The sequence below is a fragment of the Acartia tonsa genome, chromosome 5, assembly GCF_053477335.1.
Source record: "Acartia tonsa isolate MP-2025a chromosome 5, ASM5347733v1, whole genome shotgun sequence".
Classification (NCBI taxonomy): domain Eukaryota; kingdom Metazoa; phylum Arthropoda; class Copepoda; order Calanoida; family Acartiidae; genus Acartia; species Acartia tonsa.
In genome coordinates this window covers 151,083-167,196 of record NC_137264.1, presented here as the reverse complement: position 1 = coordinate 167,196, position 16,114 = coordinate 151,083, and the positions used below count along the sequence as shown (strand labels likewise).

The following is a 16,114-nucleotide window of genomic DNA, read 5'->3' as shown; positions in this document are numbered from 1 at the left end:
ATTTGATAACAATCTAATTTTTAACTTAATCTTTATACTATACCATTTCCTGATAGTAGTTGGATGTGTGTCTGTCAATCTTAACCGTAAATGTTTTTATCTTTTCAACTCAGGTAAAACACTAAATATTTACACTAATAATACGATGCATTTTAGTTATGAGAGTTTTAAGATTATCTGGCTAGGTTTTAGCCACTTCGAATTTGCAAGGTTTTTGCAAATGTAAAATCAGCTAGGTTTTCTAGCTTTAATATTAAATCTAATAATTTTGCAAGGTTTTTGCAAATATTGTTCATCTAAGAGGAGAAATTATCAACAAAATATTAACTTTATATTATTTGGCTAGGTTTTAGCCGGTTCTGATTTGCAAGGTTTTTGCAAATAGGTTTTCTAGCTTTGTTACTCTACTTAATAATTTTGCAAGGTTTTTGCAATTTTTAATTGACTAGGTTTTCTAATCTTAAGATATTATGGGTTTCACAATATTTTTACTCTAGATATTCGAATCTACAGGTCGCCTTAACAAATTTAAGTACGTTATCAAGGTTTAAAGTGGGTAGATCTATAACTCGCAAGAAAATATGTCCTAGATGTTGTTGTCTTGCATGGCTGAAAGCTGGGCATTCTGTCAGGTAGTGCTCTACTGTTTCAGCATCATCAAATTCTTCGCATTGTTTGCAGGTCGGTGAAGCTTCTATTTTCATGTTGTTCAAATGGTTCAATGGTTGCATGGCCAGTATAAATTTGCCTAATCATCCTTCTGGGCTTTGTTATCAATTTTCTCCATATACCATTTCTGACACTAGGTAGCATCATTTTTGTCTGTCTACATGTTGTGATCTTTTCCCAGCTGCTCTGCCATTTTTTGTAGGTGAAGTTCTTAATCTCAGTTTTGATATTTGCGTCCGAGATGGGGATGCATTCTCCAGGTGTGTGTATTTCCATCATTGCTCCCATTTTCGCTCTTCTGTCCGCTACCTCGTTTCCAAGGTGGCCAGGCAACTAGCACTCTGTTGTCTTCTCCAAGCTTGTTTAGCAGCCTCTTGGTTTCAAAGATGACTTTGCTACGTATTTGATAGTTCTGAATGGCCGTTATGGCCGAAGTATTGTCTAGATAGAATTTTATTGTCCTATCCCTGACATTGTTGGATATGAGTGTGAACGCAGCTTCTGCCAGTGCCAGCAACTCCGCTTGATAGACGGTCGTCTCAGCCTCCAGGTGTTGTGCTTCATTGATCTTTAGTCCTCCTCCAGTTATAATATAACCAAATCCTGCTCTACCTGCAATTTTGCTTCAATCCGTGAAACATGTGATTGTCTCCTGATCCTTGTTTCCTGGCTTTAGGTTACTGTTTCTTGCCTCCTGTCTGGTGCCAATTTTTGTGCTAAATTGTGTTGGTACAAATTGTGTGTGTACCATTCTGTCTCTGGATAAGAAAATTGATTTAATATTTTTGGCAAGATTGTGGACAATAACTGCATGTGATTTTTTGCTGACTATTTCAGCCTGCTGGACTGTCCAACTGTTATTCCAGATCAATCTCTTGTATGTGTTAATGCTTTGTGCTTGTAAATGAAAGACTATTGGCTCCAGCCCCAACATTACTTCCATTCCAGCTGTTGGGGTGGATTTCATTCCATTGAGTATAGCTAGGCATCCTTTTCTCTGTACTCTCTCCAGCCTCTTTCTATTCTTTCCATTCAGTTTACCTGTGATGCCTTCAATCCAGATCATGGCTGCGTACGTCATCACTGGTCTTACTACCGCCGTATACAGCCGGCAGATCCTTGGGTTCAATCCCCAGTTTTTTTAAATCATCCTCCTGCAGTACGTCATTGACATGGTGGCCTTGTCTGTTATGTTTCTTATGTGAAGATCCCATTTAAGATCGCTTCTGAATGTGACTCCATGGTACTTCATACTGGATACATATTCTAGCTCGGTTTCATACATATAGGTTTTTGGTAGCACAGGATTCTTCTTATTGGTGAACAACATTAGCTTTGTTTTATTTGCACTAAAGCTGAGTCTGTGATCTTCAGCCCATTTCTCCAATATGTGAATATCTCTTTGTATATTTTGTGCGCAGGATATTTCATCCCAGCCTATTGAGATGTCCAATATGTCATCAGCAAATATGTAGAGATCTGTTGGGTTTCTGTCTGGCATCCTGTCATTAAGATTTTGTTGGTTATTATTCCAGAGGTGAATGCTTGCCACAGAGCCCTGTGGAGTGCCTCTGGTTGTCTGTTTTGAGACCATGACGTCATCATGCATAGCGGTCACCTTTCTATTCTTAAGCATAGCTTCAGTCCACATAACAGTTTGTCTGGAGGCTCCCAAACGTTCCAAGTTGTGTATCATCATATTAATGGAGGCGTTGTTGAAGTCGGCGGCGATGTCTGCGAACAGAACAATCGCGCATTCGCCGTTCAACTTAGCCTTCTCGATTTTCGCCACTACAGCATGTAGGCAGTCCTCTGTATTTGTGCTCTCCTTGTAAGAAAATATTTTCTTGCTAGTTTTAGATCTAAGATGATTATCACTAACTTCCCAGTAAAGCGTTCTTTCCAAACCCTTTAATAGGAAGCTAGATAGGCTAATAGGTCTTTTAGATTTAGGATCAAGACTGTCTTTTTTTCCTGGCTTGTCAATGAACGCAACCCGGGTATCAAGCCAGGTATTTGGACATTTACTTTCCCTCACACTTTTACGCCACATTTTCACAATGTCCCTCCCAATTATTTCAATTCCTTTTTGCAGATGGCATGGAAATATTCCAACCATGCCAGGGGATTTATACGGCTTAAACGATTTTAATGAATTAGTTACAGTTTCAATATTAATAACTTTTTCAATATCAATCAAATTATTATTATTACTATGGTCATATGGTTCCGTGTGTCTGTCATCATGTTTGTCAGGGAAGTGTGTATTTAATAAAACATTTAAGGTTTCCTTGATGTTGTTTGTGTATTCCCCATCCGGTTTCCTTACAGTACCTAGCTCTCTGTTGTTGTTCATCTTCATTAGTTTCTGTATCCTGGCGGCAGCGTCAAGTTTATCCATTTCCTGGCACATGTTGTACCAAGCTTTTTTCTTGGCTGATTTAACTAATGTATCATGTCTATTTCTAACCGCCCTATATTTGGCAGCCCTTTCTTCATTATTGAATCAACCTACCCTTCTCCTATGAAGATTAACTAATTTTTTACTAGCTTTAAGATTAGAATTCCACCATTGTGGTCTATTCTTTACTCTTTTTTTAGGACAACTATCATGATATGCACCTATTATATCCTCTCTAAGCTGATCTGCAGCTGTATCTAAATCTACCAAATCAACATTACCTCTCTTATTCCGTTTTTCTTGTAGAATCTCCTTGTACCGTTGTCAGTTAGTTTTCTTTATACATCTAAAATTATCAGAGTTATTTATGTTAATATTTTCGGTTAATTCAAAGTCTAAATATGGGTGGTCCGTAAAAGATTCAATGTCACTGACCCTCCATCAGTGTGATGTCTAAAACTTCACCTCTAAGGATATTAGAAAAAGTTGGTTTGTTACCTTCATTTAAAACAATAAGATTTTTTAAGATAATTAATTCAAGTAAATCTTCTCCCCGCTTTTGGGTCTCCGATGATCCCCAACTCAAATGTCTGGAATTAACGTCACCCCCAATGATAAGTGGTAAGCTATTAATTCTGGCGTACTCAACAAGATCTATTAATTTTTTGGCGGGCGGTGATTTTTTCTCAAAGTTCTTGCCTTGGGTCCTTTTGTTTCCGAAACCCCCTGGCATTACCTGTCCAGTAGCCCTTTCTACGCCTTCTGCCTGCTTAGGTCCACTTCCAGCGTGGGTATCGGTAACCATCGGGGATGTTCCGCCCCTAGAGACCGCGCCGCCGGTACCACCGACACACCCTCCATTGCCATTGATTTTCGCTGCCTGATTCATTTTTCAAGAAATTCTGCAAGATTAATTTATTATTTAACCATAGACAGTTAATTTTAATTAATCTTGGTGGAGAAGGGAAGAGAAAGTAGAGGGATAGATGGAGGAAATGACAAGAGTCTGAGATCTTTTACGAAAACAAAAACATCGTACTTAGATTCCATGAGCTTAGGTTAAGTAAATGGAAAATAAGCTATGGAGGGGAAACGAAAAGAAATTAAATTTTTTGTCCTAAGAAGAAAGTTTATAGTTTTATACATATGTCAAAAATACATCTGACACTGGCATTTACACATCCATACTTTTTCAATTATATGTCATAAATACATCCAACATATACATCCAGATTGATTTATAAGAATATTTATTTATTTACAATTAATTAGATTTTGTACAGTATGTATAGGTTTTAAATTTTTGCCCTATTTTAGTTTCTCTCCCCCTATTTACTTCCCTTTTTCTCCCTACAAAACTTCAATACATTTGCGCAGGTGGTCAAATTATTGTGGGTAAAACCACTTAACTCTTACCAGTCGGGCCCCTTGCCGCACCTTAATCAGTCGGGGGGGGGGGGGGGGCATTCAACGCCCCCCCTCATTATCTCAGTTCCTATTAGAGCTAGAGGGCTAAAATTTTTTGTGCAAGTCCCCTGTGTTATGGTGAATTTCCGACGTTAAGTAAGTCAAGGTCAATTTCTGCTTCCTTCACCCTTTTATTTAACAACCTTTGTTTTTAGGTCCTTTTTTACTTAAAAATTTCAAACGGCTGTAATTTTTTTATTTTTAAAGCTAGAAGAAAATTTTTTTTTGCAGAAAATGTTTATCTTATTTAAATTTTATATTTAAAATATCAAAACATAAGTTTCAGCGGCCGCAGCTGTACTTGGCAGCTGCCAGCCACCGCAGTCAGCGGTCGGCGGGAAAACGGCGGGGATCTTCATGAAATTTTAATACGTTATGTAGACATGTAAGAAAAGCTTAAGTTTAAAATTTGAAGTCTCTAAGTCAAAAATTGCGGTCACATGAGCATTTTAAAGATTTCTGGAGACCTGGAGGATCAGGACCTGCAGGATCATACCTGGAACCTGAAATTGACTTGAACACCTGTATTTAATATGAGGATGTACTACTAGAGGATAATTTAGTATTTTGGTAAGATAAAATGCTTTGTTTAAATCAAAAACAAATTTTTGTTCATTACCTGGATGACCCTGCCAGGTTTGCTGGCATCCTGTGCCCGCCAGGATGGAGATATTCAAAAAATTCCAACTCTCAGTTATGTGTCATACCCATACTTAAAAAGTCAAGCAGTTTGGGCTTTTTATCTTTCACACACAGAAAATGAGATGGGGGGGCGTTCAACACCAACAAGTATAAATACCAACAAGGCATTATTACCCGTTTTGGATTTCCGCCAGCATTAAAACCCAGTTTTGTAGTAAAAACCCGGTTATTTTGACCCAAAATTAAAAAATGTAATTTTTGAATGCCCAAAGTGAGATGAACACTTTTTAGAACTTTGATACGATCAGTAATTGAAAACTACACAACCTCATGTAATCTATAGAGCTACAAGTAATATACAAAGCGATTTATTTCAAATTTAGTGTTTTGGCTGGTTTCGGCCGCCGTTTTGGGTAAAAAAGCCCGTTTGTAGAAGTTTTAAAACCCGACATACACAAAAAAAGAACATATAAAATTTGTGTGTTACATATCAGAAAACGAGCATAAAACCGAGCCAGGTTTTGAAACCGTTTTTTTTTTCCATTTTTGGGAACTGGGTTTTAATACCCGGTTCGTCACTAATGGGTTAAGAAAAAAAGTTTGTAAGATACATTTTCCTGGGTCTTACTGTATATACATTTAAGAATAGATTCCTAAATGGCAAATTTAAATTTAAAGGCTTTAGATTTAACCCTTAACAGTTGGGGAGGGGTGGCGTTTTAGGCCCCCTCACACTGTTTTTTCCTATCTCATTTTCTGTGTGTAAAAGATAAAGAGCCTAAACTGCGTAACTTTTTAAGTATGGGTATGACACATAACTGAGAGTTAGAATTTTTTTAATATCTCCATCCTGCAGGCACAGGATGCCAGCAAACCTGGCAGGGTCATCCAGGTAAAGAGCAAAAATATTTTTTGACTTAAACAAAGCATTTATCTTACAGAATTACTAAATTAACCTCTAGTAGTACATCCTCATATATAATACAGGTGTTCAAGTTAATTTCAGGTTCCAAGTATGATCCTGCAGGTCCTGAACCTCCAGGTCTCCAGAAATCTTTAAAAGGCTGCTGTGGCCACAATTTTTTGACTTAGAGACTTTAAATTTAAAAGTAAAAAAGGACCTAAAAACAAATGATGTTAAATAAAAGGGTGAAGAAAGCAAAAACTAACTTTTACTTACTTGAGGTCAGATATTGATTATCAAAAAGGGAACTTGCACAAAAAATTTTAGCCCTCTAGCTCTAAGAGGAACTGAGGTAATAACGGGGGGCGTTGAACGCCCCCTCCCCCCCCTGACCAGTTAAGGTGCAGCAAGGGTCCCTACTCTGAAGGGTTAAAGGTGCAAAATAGCCTAAAACCATGCCAAAGCTTCAATCTAAAAAAAGAACAGCCTAAATCCACCACAAACTTATAAGCAGACAAACTCAATCATTTCTAGATTAATTAAATCCTAACCTTCAGAAAAAAAAGTTTACTACTTTATATTATTACTAGCGGCTACGCCCCTTAGAGTGGGTCAATTTTGGATATTTTTTTTTTCTGAGACCAAAGCAGGGATCTGCAAATGATTTTTATGAGTATAATACACCTCTGGATAATTTAAAATTTATCCTAAGTCTTAAAACCGCTAAACAGACATTTAATTATATAGCTATTTGTAAATAAGTGTCAAAAATTTATTGCATCAGTACTTCATGGTGCTCCCAGGAAAGGTATTGAGGAGTAGAATCAGGAACTTTTGACCGTTTCAAAAAATCTCGTTCCTAGCCCAAGAAAACCTCAAAAAAACCTCTACAAATTGGACAATTCTCAATAAACCTTTAAAAATGGTGTTTTTTAGTCATTTCTAAAGCCAGGATCGAGATATTTTGAAACAGACAAAAGTTTCTGATTCTACTCCTCAAGGCCTTTCCTGGGAGCACCATGAAGCCATAGTTCTGATTCAATAATTTTTTTATTCTCATTTACAAATAGCTACAAATAAAGGGTTCGAATGCAAAATATGACTTTGAATGACTTTTAGTAAGAAATTCATTATTAAACTGGGAAAATGCACAAAAATATTTAGTCCTCTAGCACTAATAGGAACTGAGATAATAAGTATAAATGACTTGAATGTTGTCTTTGCATATTTTTTTTATTAACCCTTACAGATCGGGGGGGGGGGTCATATTGACCCCCCCCTCTATTTTTTCAATGTAATTTTTTTTGTAGGTAAGATAGAGAGTTGTGACTTCATGACTTTTTAAGTTTAGTAATTATACGTCGGCAAGAGTTGATTTTATTAGGATATCTGGTCTGTGTTGGTCGTGGTGTCCGGTCAAAGTCGGTTGGGTAGCACCAAAATTTAAAAAAAATTCTAAATAAATCTTAATTTCTACATTATGACTTTGTATATAAGGTAGAAACCTAAAAAATTTTTTGTTGAATGCAGAGATATCAATGACCTTATGAGAAAAGTGGTGTTATGACCGTTTGACTGCACTCTGACCGACTTTATGACCGATTTTTGTCCGGCTTTTACTACAGACATATATCGATGCTTCTATTACAGCTAGAGACCTATAAATTTTTTTGGTAAACGCCAACAGCCAACAGCCGTTTTACCGCCGTAACCACCAAAAATGGCGGATTCCGTTATTTGCCTTTTTTGGTGATGATCAGAAAAAGTAATTTTTTTGTTATGATAAATAAAAGTTCGTCCTAAAATTTGGTCATCCTAGCTGCAAAATTGGCCACTCTGCAGCTGTTTTAAAATTTAGCGGCTGGCCGCTAAAAAGCGGCTAAGGAGCGGCCTGACCGCTATGACTAGAAAAAGTAATTTTCTCTAAAAATATACATGAACCACCAGAAAAAATTTTTACGTCTTTATCTGTAACAGAAGCCGAGATAGAGGGGGGGGTCAATATGACCCTCCCCCCCCAATCTATTAAGGTGGGAATAGGGGCCCGATCTGTAAGGGTTAATAAATTACATTTTTAAGTGGTCGCATTCTAAATCTCAATTTTTTAAAATTCTTTTTTGGTCAGTAATTTTCTTTAAGTTAGTTTTATCTGTTGCACATCCCCTCTTTGTCTAATTCCGATATGAACCTGCCCTAACGCCTCTAGAGGCCTCTAGTGGCACTTTGAATGTTTTTTCTTATTTAAAATATCTAATTGGTTTATGTTTTGTTCAGGTCTCTTTTTCAGGAGGGGCAATTTTTTTTCTAGGGGCAATTTCTTTGAGAGGGTGGTAGTACCCTCCCCAAAAATAGTTATAAACCTTCCAAAGACCTATGAGAAGCTACCTTGTTAAGGAGAACCTGATCAGTTCAATGATTAGCGAGATCCTTTGGTACAAACACACAGACATCCTGTTACTTATAAGGATTAGGATATTATGAACAAGCAACATTTTTTACAGTTTTTTCTATACTCTTCTATGTACTAAAGTATCAAAACTAAGTTTATCTATCTGTTTGAGAATGCAAAAAAATTTCTTAAATTTTAATTGATGGTTACTCAAGCTTATATATAATTCAGACTGGACCGGTATATGGAGAAAATTACAAGACAGTTGTGACATGTGTGTGTGATCATTTAACTAGTTTTGGAGTCATGATGGACTTTAGCAATGAAGTTAAAGCTGATGATCCTGGTAAGTTTATTTTTAATAGTAAACAGCTTATCCAATTAACTTTCAGTCCTGGACAATTTTTGATTTTTGAGCTATTATTAAATGCTTCATTACAAACACAAAGCTTTCATGGAATTACAACTCTCTACATACTGGTGATTATAAATCTGCAGACATCAAAGATTATTTATTTTGTTTAGCTATCTTTAACCTATTTCTAAAAAGCTCTACTAAAAACATTAAAACAGTATTGTTTTCAGTGCTTAACCTTCTCTCCATCTTTCTTGGTTCTTCCTCCATTTTGGCTATCCTTGTTACTGAAATATTACTTTATTTTGGAAGGTAATTTTAAAAACTGTTTGAAATTTATCTTTAATAATATGAAATAAATATTTCGCTCTAAATTTCTTTAATTATTTTTATTTTATTAAATTAAATATGAATTTTTTATTATAGAATGTTTTTTGTTAGGGACAAAGATGATGATGAAGTGAACATGAAGAGGTCTGCTGAGAGAAATCTCAACTTGTGCATGTCATTTGCACAACTTGGGTTTCTAATCTTTGTAGGTAAATAATTGATAATGATAGAAGCTGTAAATAAGGGAGAGACAATAATCATTTTTTTATAAATCATATATTCTCAAATAAGTAAAACAATTTTGTAGAAATTGGACACTATGCAGATATTAAATAATATTTTTAATGGCAAGATAAAAATACTAGTTTATATCAAAATAAAAATTAAAATTAGTCATTCCATTTCTTTTTTTGTTTTACAATAAGCTACAGTGTCATATCCATCAACTTTATAAGTTATTTTTAAAATTCTTTTCTATAATGCTTGATCTCTATATATCTCATCTCCTCTCCATCTCTTAAAGTAAATGTATAATAAAATTGAACTGCTATACTTCAATAATATGTAATCATTTAACACACAGCCCAATCTCCATCTTTTTCAAAATTAATTAACATAATTATTTTTAATGATAAAAACCATATATGGTTTGAAATTATTCTGTAATATGAATGAACAGATTCTGTTTTGCTGTGTGTCATGAATATTCATTAATTCCTAGGTAGAACTGATATTTTACCCTGTGCTGTTTGTGAGAGTTTTGGAGCTGCAACCCATTTTGGGTTTGTGGCCTGCTATGCATGGATAGGTAATAATTTTATTTTTTTTTATATTTCTAACCCAATGTAGTTGTTGATTTTAATAACAGAATTAAAAGAACAAGTTTCATAATTTACAAATAAAAAAATGAATGTTATATAATCACCTTATTAAAAATTACGCAAACAGGAAACATTTTATTTTGAATTATTTCTTAATGCTCCAGGAATCCTTATGTAAGAATTTAAATGTATACAATGACCTTAACATTTTAAAATTTAAAATAAGATACATCTGAATGATGAATTAAGATTGTTTTTGTGAATTTCTTGTTTGAGAAACAAGAGTTTCCTTCCAAATTTCTATCAAGCATATAATTTTATGCTTAAAATTAGTTTAGGTAGAGTTACATTGGGTACGTACTATCATATTAACCCATTAATATCCACCCCAAGAATTACTTAAAAATAAAAACTTTTTCTGACATACTCTACTTACTATTACTATGGATGATTTGCATACAAATCAAAAGAATTTTTTTTGTTATGACCACTATGACAGAAAATATGACCACGTCAATAAATTGACGTTTAGCCACTCCCTACCCCATTATCAGATGATAGGAAATAACTGACATTAGGTACTAAAATTGCTAGAAAACTTTTTTGTTTTTCTTAATTCAAAAGAAAAGTTATTTTACTTAAATTATATATATTAAAAAATATGAAAATGGTTTTAAATACCATTTTTTTAAAACTTACTAGCAATTTCGCCCCTAGCATCTAGGACTCTGTCTCCAAGGGGATAGGAAGGGGTAGAAAAAGAAGCCCAAAACTACCCAAAGCTTAAATATAAAAAGGGAAATAGTCTAAAACCATCCTGGACTTATGAGAAGCTTCCCTAAAATGGAGAAGTCAATCGGTTTAGTAGTTTCAGAAATCTTAAGCTACAGACATAAGAACCTTTTAATATATGAAAGGATATAGCTTAGAGACAAATGTAAGCTAAAAAAATTGTATAAAATCATCAGAAATTAGGGAACAATTACATTTTTTCTTTTAAAGTATTTCTTTGTTGCTGTTTGTTTTTTATCTTTTTGTATAATAAAACTATAAAAAAAATATTCTGATTAATACCTTTATTTCCTGCTAAAATATATACAAATTAGTAAGGCTTATTAAATTACTTGTCCTATACCCTATTCCATTTATAAAATATAGAACACATTAATAAATCCTTTCCTATCACACGGTTTAACAAATGCGCGAGAGTTTTACCATATAACATATAACAATGATTTCAGCCAATCAGAAATAAGCTTGTTTGAAGTCCCACCCTAAATTTTACACCCAGGGTATCCCAGATGTCAAATAACGCCCAACTATGCATTTCCGGTCAGTTTGTTTTCTCAGCTTATATATGACCCCTCCCATTATATTCTTGACCATAAAATTAATCCTTTTATGGAAAAAAACCGCCCCGCCCCCCACACCATTATACATCCAATTAATTTATCACATCTTGTAAAACTATATTTTGACTTGACCAATCCTATTTCCTGTTTATCTAGGGATAAAGAGATATGTTTTTTTTGAGAAAAATTATTTATCCGAAAAATCATTGACTTAGAGCTTTAATATAATTTAATAATATTTAGCTGTATCTTTAAATCTAAATGTTGTACACATAAAAAATGGTTTGGAGTTTAAGAATCTTTTTTGGTAAAATACCATAATAACTTTTAAGTATCAGGTATATGAAGGATATTTGTTTTCTAACTTCATAGATATATTTTATATACATTCTTTATATTAGTCTAATTATGTTTTTTAAAAAAGAATTTAATTCCAAGAGACTAGGTCATTTAACTATCCCTTTTTCCAACTTATCACTATGTCTGTCCTTCCTGTTTTTATTACAAGCAAAGCAAAGCTACTATATAAATAGTGGTGCAGCTACTCTATAATTATATATGTCCGTTCATCTATCGTTAAGAAACTGTAATTCTCAAAATATCCATCATCTTTCTATCTGTTTTTTTTAATTTTCTCATTCTCTTTTTATGTTTATATGAATACTGAACATGATAAAATTTCTCACATTGTCTGTTTGTCACTGTATGATTTGTTTGTCTTCGCTGCTTATGAATATTGTCATCATTGTTCTTCACTTTGACACTCTTCCTAACTATTTTACAAATGAAGGTTCGATTTTTAAATCAAACTTATTTTTTTGATGGTTAGTATTATAAAAAACAAAATAGTAAAAATTAATTATCTACATTTTTAAAAATGTATTTGCATTAAAGAATATTTTTTAGATAAAACTATTTTAAAAAGATGAGTTACCATTTTAAAAATGATAAATATTTAAGAACTGACCAAACACCCTAAACATGATTTTAGGGCATAATTTCTGGGGGATTTATATATTTACTATGCATATTACTACTACTATTAAGCCATGCGAAATAATACTTACGTAACTTTTTCAAACACTTTTTTCTCCGTGAAATTTTAAGAATCCCTTACAATTTTTTTTAAAAGCTAAAAGTTTTCATTATTGATAAATGGAATATTTAAGAAAATTTGTAAAAAACACCATATCTTTTGGTTGATTTATGGCTATGAAAATTATTACCCTCTCAATTTTCAATTTTTGATTAAGCCCTTCATTAAAACATAAAAAATTTAATTAGTTTTTTATTGTTTTAATATTTTTACTTTTTAAAATGAAAGTGATAGCAATAATCTTTCAATATCTATTTTCATTTTTTAAATATATCATCCCTGTCATTTTTTAGAGCCATCTAAACAGAGGCTACTTTAACGTAGTTTTATTGATGTGTGGGTACGAATGGGTTAAGATACTAAACCTTAACAATCTTGTTATATTTTTAGTAATAGATTGTTCACAAGTGTACTACAAATTCTACAACAAGAGGGCACCACAGACAAATCTTCTCTACCTTTCCATTGCTTCATATGGTTTAGCATTTGCAATAGGTGAAGCATATTCATTAGAATCTTTTCTTATATATTGAATTTATTTTAGATTTCAATTTCAATGAAATTTTAGTATTATTTGATCAAAAATAATTTATTATTAATATTTCTTATTAGCTGGAGGAGTGCTCATCACTAGTCTAACAAATGAAGCCAATTTCTACCTGAGGAGGTAAACAATAAATACATATAATTACAAAAAAAATACAATTATGTCTCTTTGTCTGTCCATTAAGATCTGAAGAAATGCTAAATTAACTTGCATTTTTAAAAATCAAACAAACACAATACTTGTTATCAAATATGAATGTACATACATTAAAATACAGATACAGAAAAAAAACAAATAGAAAATTATTTTATTTATGTTTCTCTGGTCAATATTTTGAAATGCATGCAGCAAAATGATTTTCTTCTAAGAGGAAATAATTTAGAGTTATGAATAGAAATGTTTGAATTTTAAAGATTGTAACTGTAATATGTATTTTCAGAAGCGTGGAAGGCCATGTGGACAGTTGCTGGTTGAATGACTGGGCTGAATATGCAATCATCATTCCCATAGGTTTATTTTTTTAAAGTATTTAAAAGCAAATCTTTTCTGTAAATCTGAATGAATTGATAGCTGTTCTTGTTTAATTAAACATGTTAGAATTCTCATAGATATTTTAAACTTGTAATAATTTAACAATAACAAGTTACAATATTTTAAGCAAATCATCTCTTAAATAAAGTCCTTAAATTGTAAATATGTAAGTTGTAACCAATTTATAGATAATCTTGTTGAGACCAATTATTTGATATATTGCTTATAATTTGTAAATTATCTGTTTGATGAACCCAATAATTTGGACATTGCAACAAAAAAGCTTATTGTTTTCATAAAACTTTCAAACTTAAGAAAGCATCAGCATTAGTATGCTACAAAATCATTATCATTCGTTTAGAAAACTATGAAAATCTTAACTATTATTGTTTTCAAATAGACAAAATGGTACAAAATATTTTTCCAACACCCCCTCCTCCTGAATTCCCTATCCCCTTAAAAGATTTAATGTAAATTTTAAGGAGTTGCTTTGCTTCTTTGCTTAGTTAGAATGGTCTTGACATATGTTTGGGTAAAGAAAAACTCAAGGTAAATATTTTATTTTTCACTTGAAAATTTAGATTGCTAATGCTAATTCTATATTTTAATTGGATAATAATTTAACTTATTTAGTGACACAACATGTGAAATAATCTTGGATCTTCTGGTATCCTTCAGAAGTACACTGGTCCTAACCTTTGTGATGACTCTTAACATTGTCTTTGGTAATTTTATACACTTTATAAACTTTAAATATTTTTCTTAAACTTGAAGTTGAAAATAAAAAAAAATTTATATTAGGGTTTATATTATTCACATAATGATGAACTGACTTTATGAAAGTAAAGATAAATGGAAATACTTAATTGATAGTCGGCCTTTAAAAAAGTCTAAAGATGGATGTGACCTAAATGTAGTCACCCCAAGATCTTGGTTAAAAGATGTTTGGAGTAATATAGAATCTACTCTAATGTGGATATATGTACATAGATGTATCTTTTTAGCCTTTGTTGCTGACTCCCATGTCTTTGGCTACATAATTGTTGTTCTGAATGTTTTCCCTGGATTCTTCATCTTGTTGAACAGTACTATTTTCAACTCTGAGGTAACTCTTGTTTATATCTAAAATCTATTGATGATTTTGTTTCATTTTGTTTATCAAGTTATCTAAAACGGTTCTTTAGTGAATTCACATTTGCAATGACAAATGCCATTAAATCCATAAAATCACTACTGCACATAGTTTTGCTAATGTGAGAAACTTTGAAATCACAAGAAGTCAAAACACTTCTGCTGTTCTATTTTCTATTGTGCAATGAATGTCATGAATATCATTTATTTTATTTTCAGGTAGACATCTTTGGAAATCTGAAGAAGAACTTCAGAAGAAAGAATGCCTAAGGAATAGAAATTTGATTGGATTTGATATTCAAATGTCTAGGCAGTAAAATCAACTTTTATTTCTAATAAATAGATGAAATTTTTTAAAATTTCATGATAATCATACAGGGTCATTCAAGAGAAATGATCTTTTAAAAAACTTAATTATGCATAGAAAATAAAACAATTATGTATAATCCTTTATATATTTGGAAAACCTTTTATGAGACATTTATGTTTCAAATATTTAAAAATGATTATTTCAACAATTTATGCCTTAAAAACAGGTTTTTCCAGAAGCCCTTTTTTTCAAAGATTTATTGATTTAAAGGTTGTAAAAAAATGTGTATCTTTTTAAAATTCAAATTGTGCAACTTGTGTTAATAGTAGAGAAATGTTATGCATATTGTTGGAATCGTCATAAGCTATAGTTTTTAAATATATAGAAACCATTCCTGTGCTACGTATAGTATAGGAGCTATGTGGTAAAAAGTTCCAATTACTTAAAACTTTTAAACCTTTTTCTCACATTTTTCAACGTAGCTCCTAAACTATAAATAGCACAAAAACCGTACTTATATTTTCAAGAACTAAAGCTTATGACGATTTTAACGGTATTGCGCACATTTTCTACTATTAACACAAGCCGCGCAAATAGAATTCTAAAATATGTGTATTTTGCACACCCTTTAAGTCTATAAAACTTTGAAAACAGGTTTTTGGGCATAATGAGTTGAAATAATCATTTTTTAAAAATCATTTCTCTTGAATGACCCTGTAGATTAAAAGATAGATTTGAATATTATTACCAATATATAATTTGATTTTTGTACAAAGCAAGCCTTTAGGATATTCAGATATTTCAGTCATAAACTAATTTTTCCTTTAAATCTTTTATAAAAGTTTTTCACTTGTTAAAAAAAATCAGGTATTGTTAGTTTTGTGACATCACCACTTAAGGGGCATTAATTTGTATTTTTACAATAGCTTTCTACCCAGCATGTATTTATGTGGTTTTGTTTCAATAGAAATGTTGCATTGGCATGGTCTTAATTTTTAATTTGTCATGTTTGTTACATATTTAAAGAAAATGACTTGAAATGCCCCTTGAGAGGCAATATCACGAAACCACCAATACCCAAAAATTCTTATAGATTTAAAAACTTTATATTTTTAAAATTTTGTAATGAATTTAACTAGTTGTGAATAGAAAAAAACCTGGATATTACC

The 16,114-nt window shown here is 32.3% G+C and overlaps 1 protein-coding gene across 1 annotated transcript in view; it reads left to right on the top strand.

Moving 5' to 3' along the window:
- LOC145320027 (adhesion G protein-coupled receptor L2-like) overlaps positions 1 to 15,525 on the top strand; it is a 34,904-nt gene extending 19,379 nt beyond the window's left edge. The window contains exons 16-26 of the mRNA XM_080162470.1: positions 8,704 to 8,818; positions 9,058 to 9,139; positions 9,269 to 9,366; positions 9,879 to 9,965; positions 12,817 to 12,921; positions 13,039 to 13,093; positions 13,413 to 13,483; positions 13,987 to 14,053; positions 14,138 to 14,229; positions 14,509 to 14,609; positions 14,855 to 15,525. Coding sequence (XP_080018596.1) covers positions 8,704 to 8,818; positions 9,058 to 9,139; positions 9,269 to 9,366; positions 9,879 to 9,965; positions 12,817 to 12,921; positions 13,039 to 13,093; positions 13,413 to 13,483; positions 13,987 to 14,053; positions 14,138 to 14,229; positions 14,509 to 14,609; positions 14,855 to 14,905 — 924 coding nt within the window. The 3' untranslated portion in view covers positions 14,906 to 15,525. The remainder of the gene's footprint in view (positions 1 to 8,703; positions 8,819 to 9,057; positions 9,140 to 9,268; positions 9,367 to 9,878; positions 9,966 to 12,816; positions 12,922 to 13,038; positions 13,094 to 13,412; positions 13,484 to 13,986; positions 14,054 to 14,137; positions 14,230 to 14,508; positions 14,610 to 14,854) is intronic.
- Positions 15,526 to 16,114: the final 589 nt, after the last annotated feature.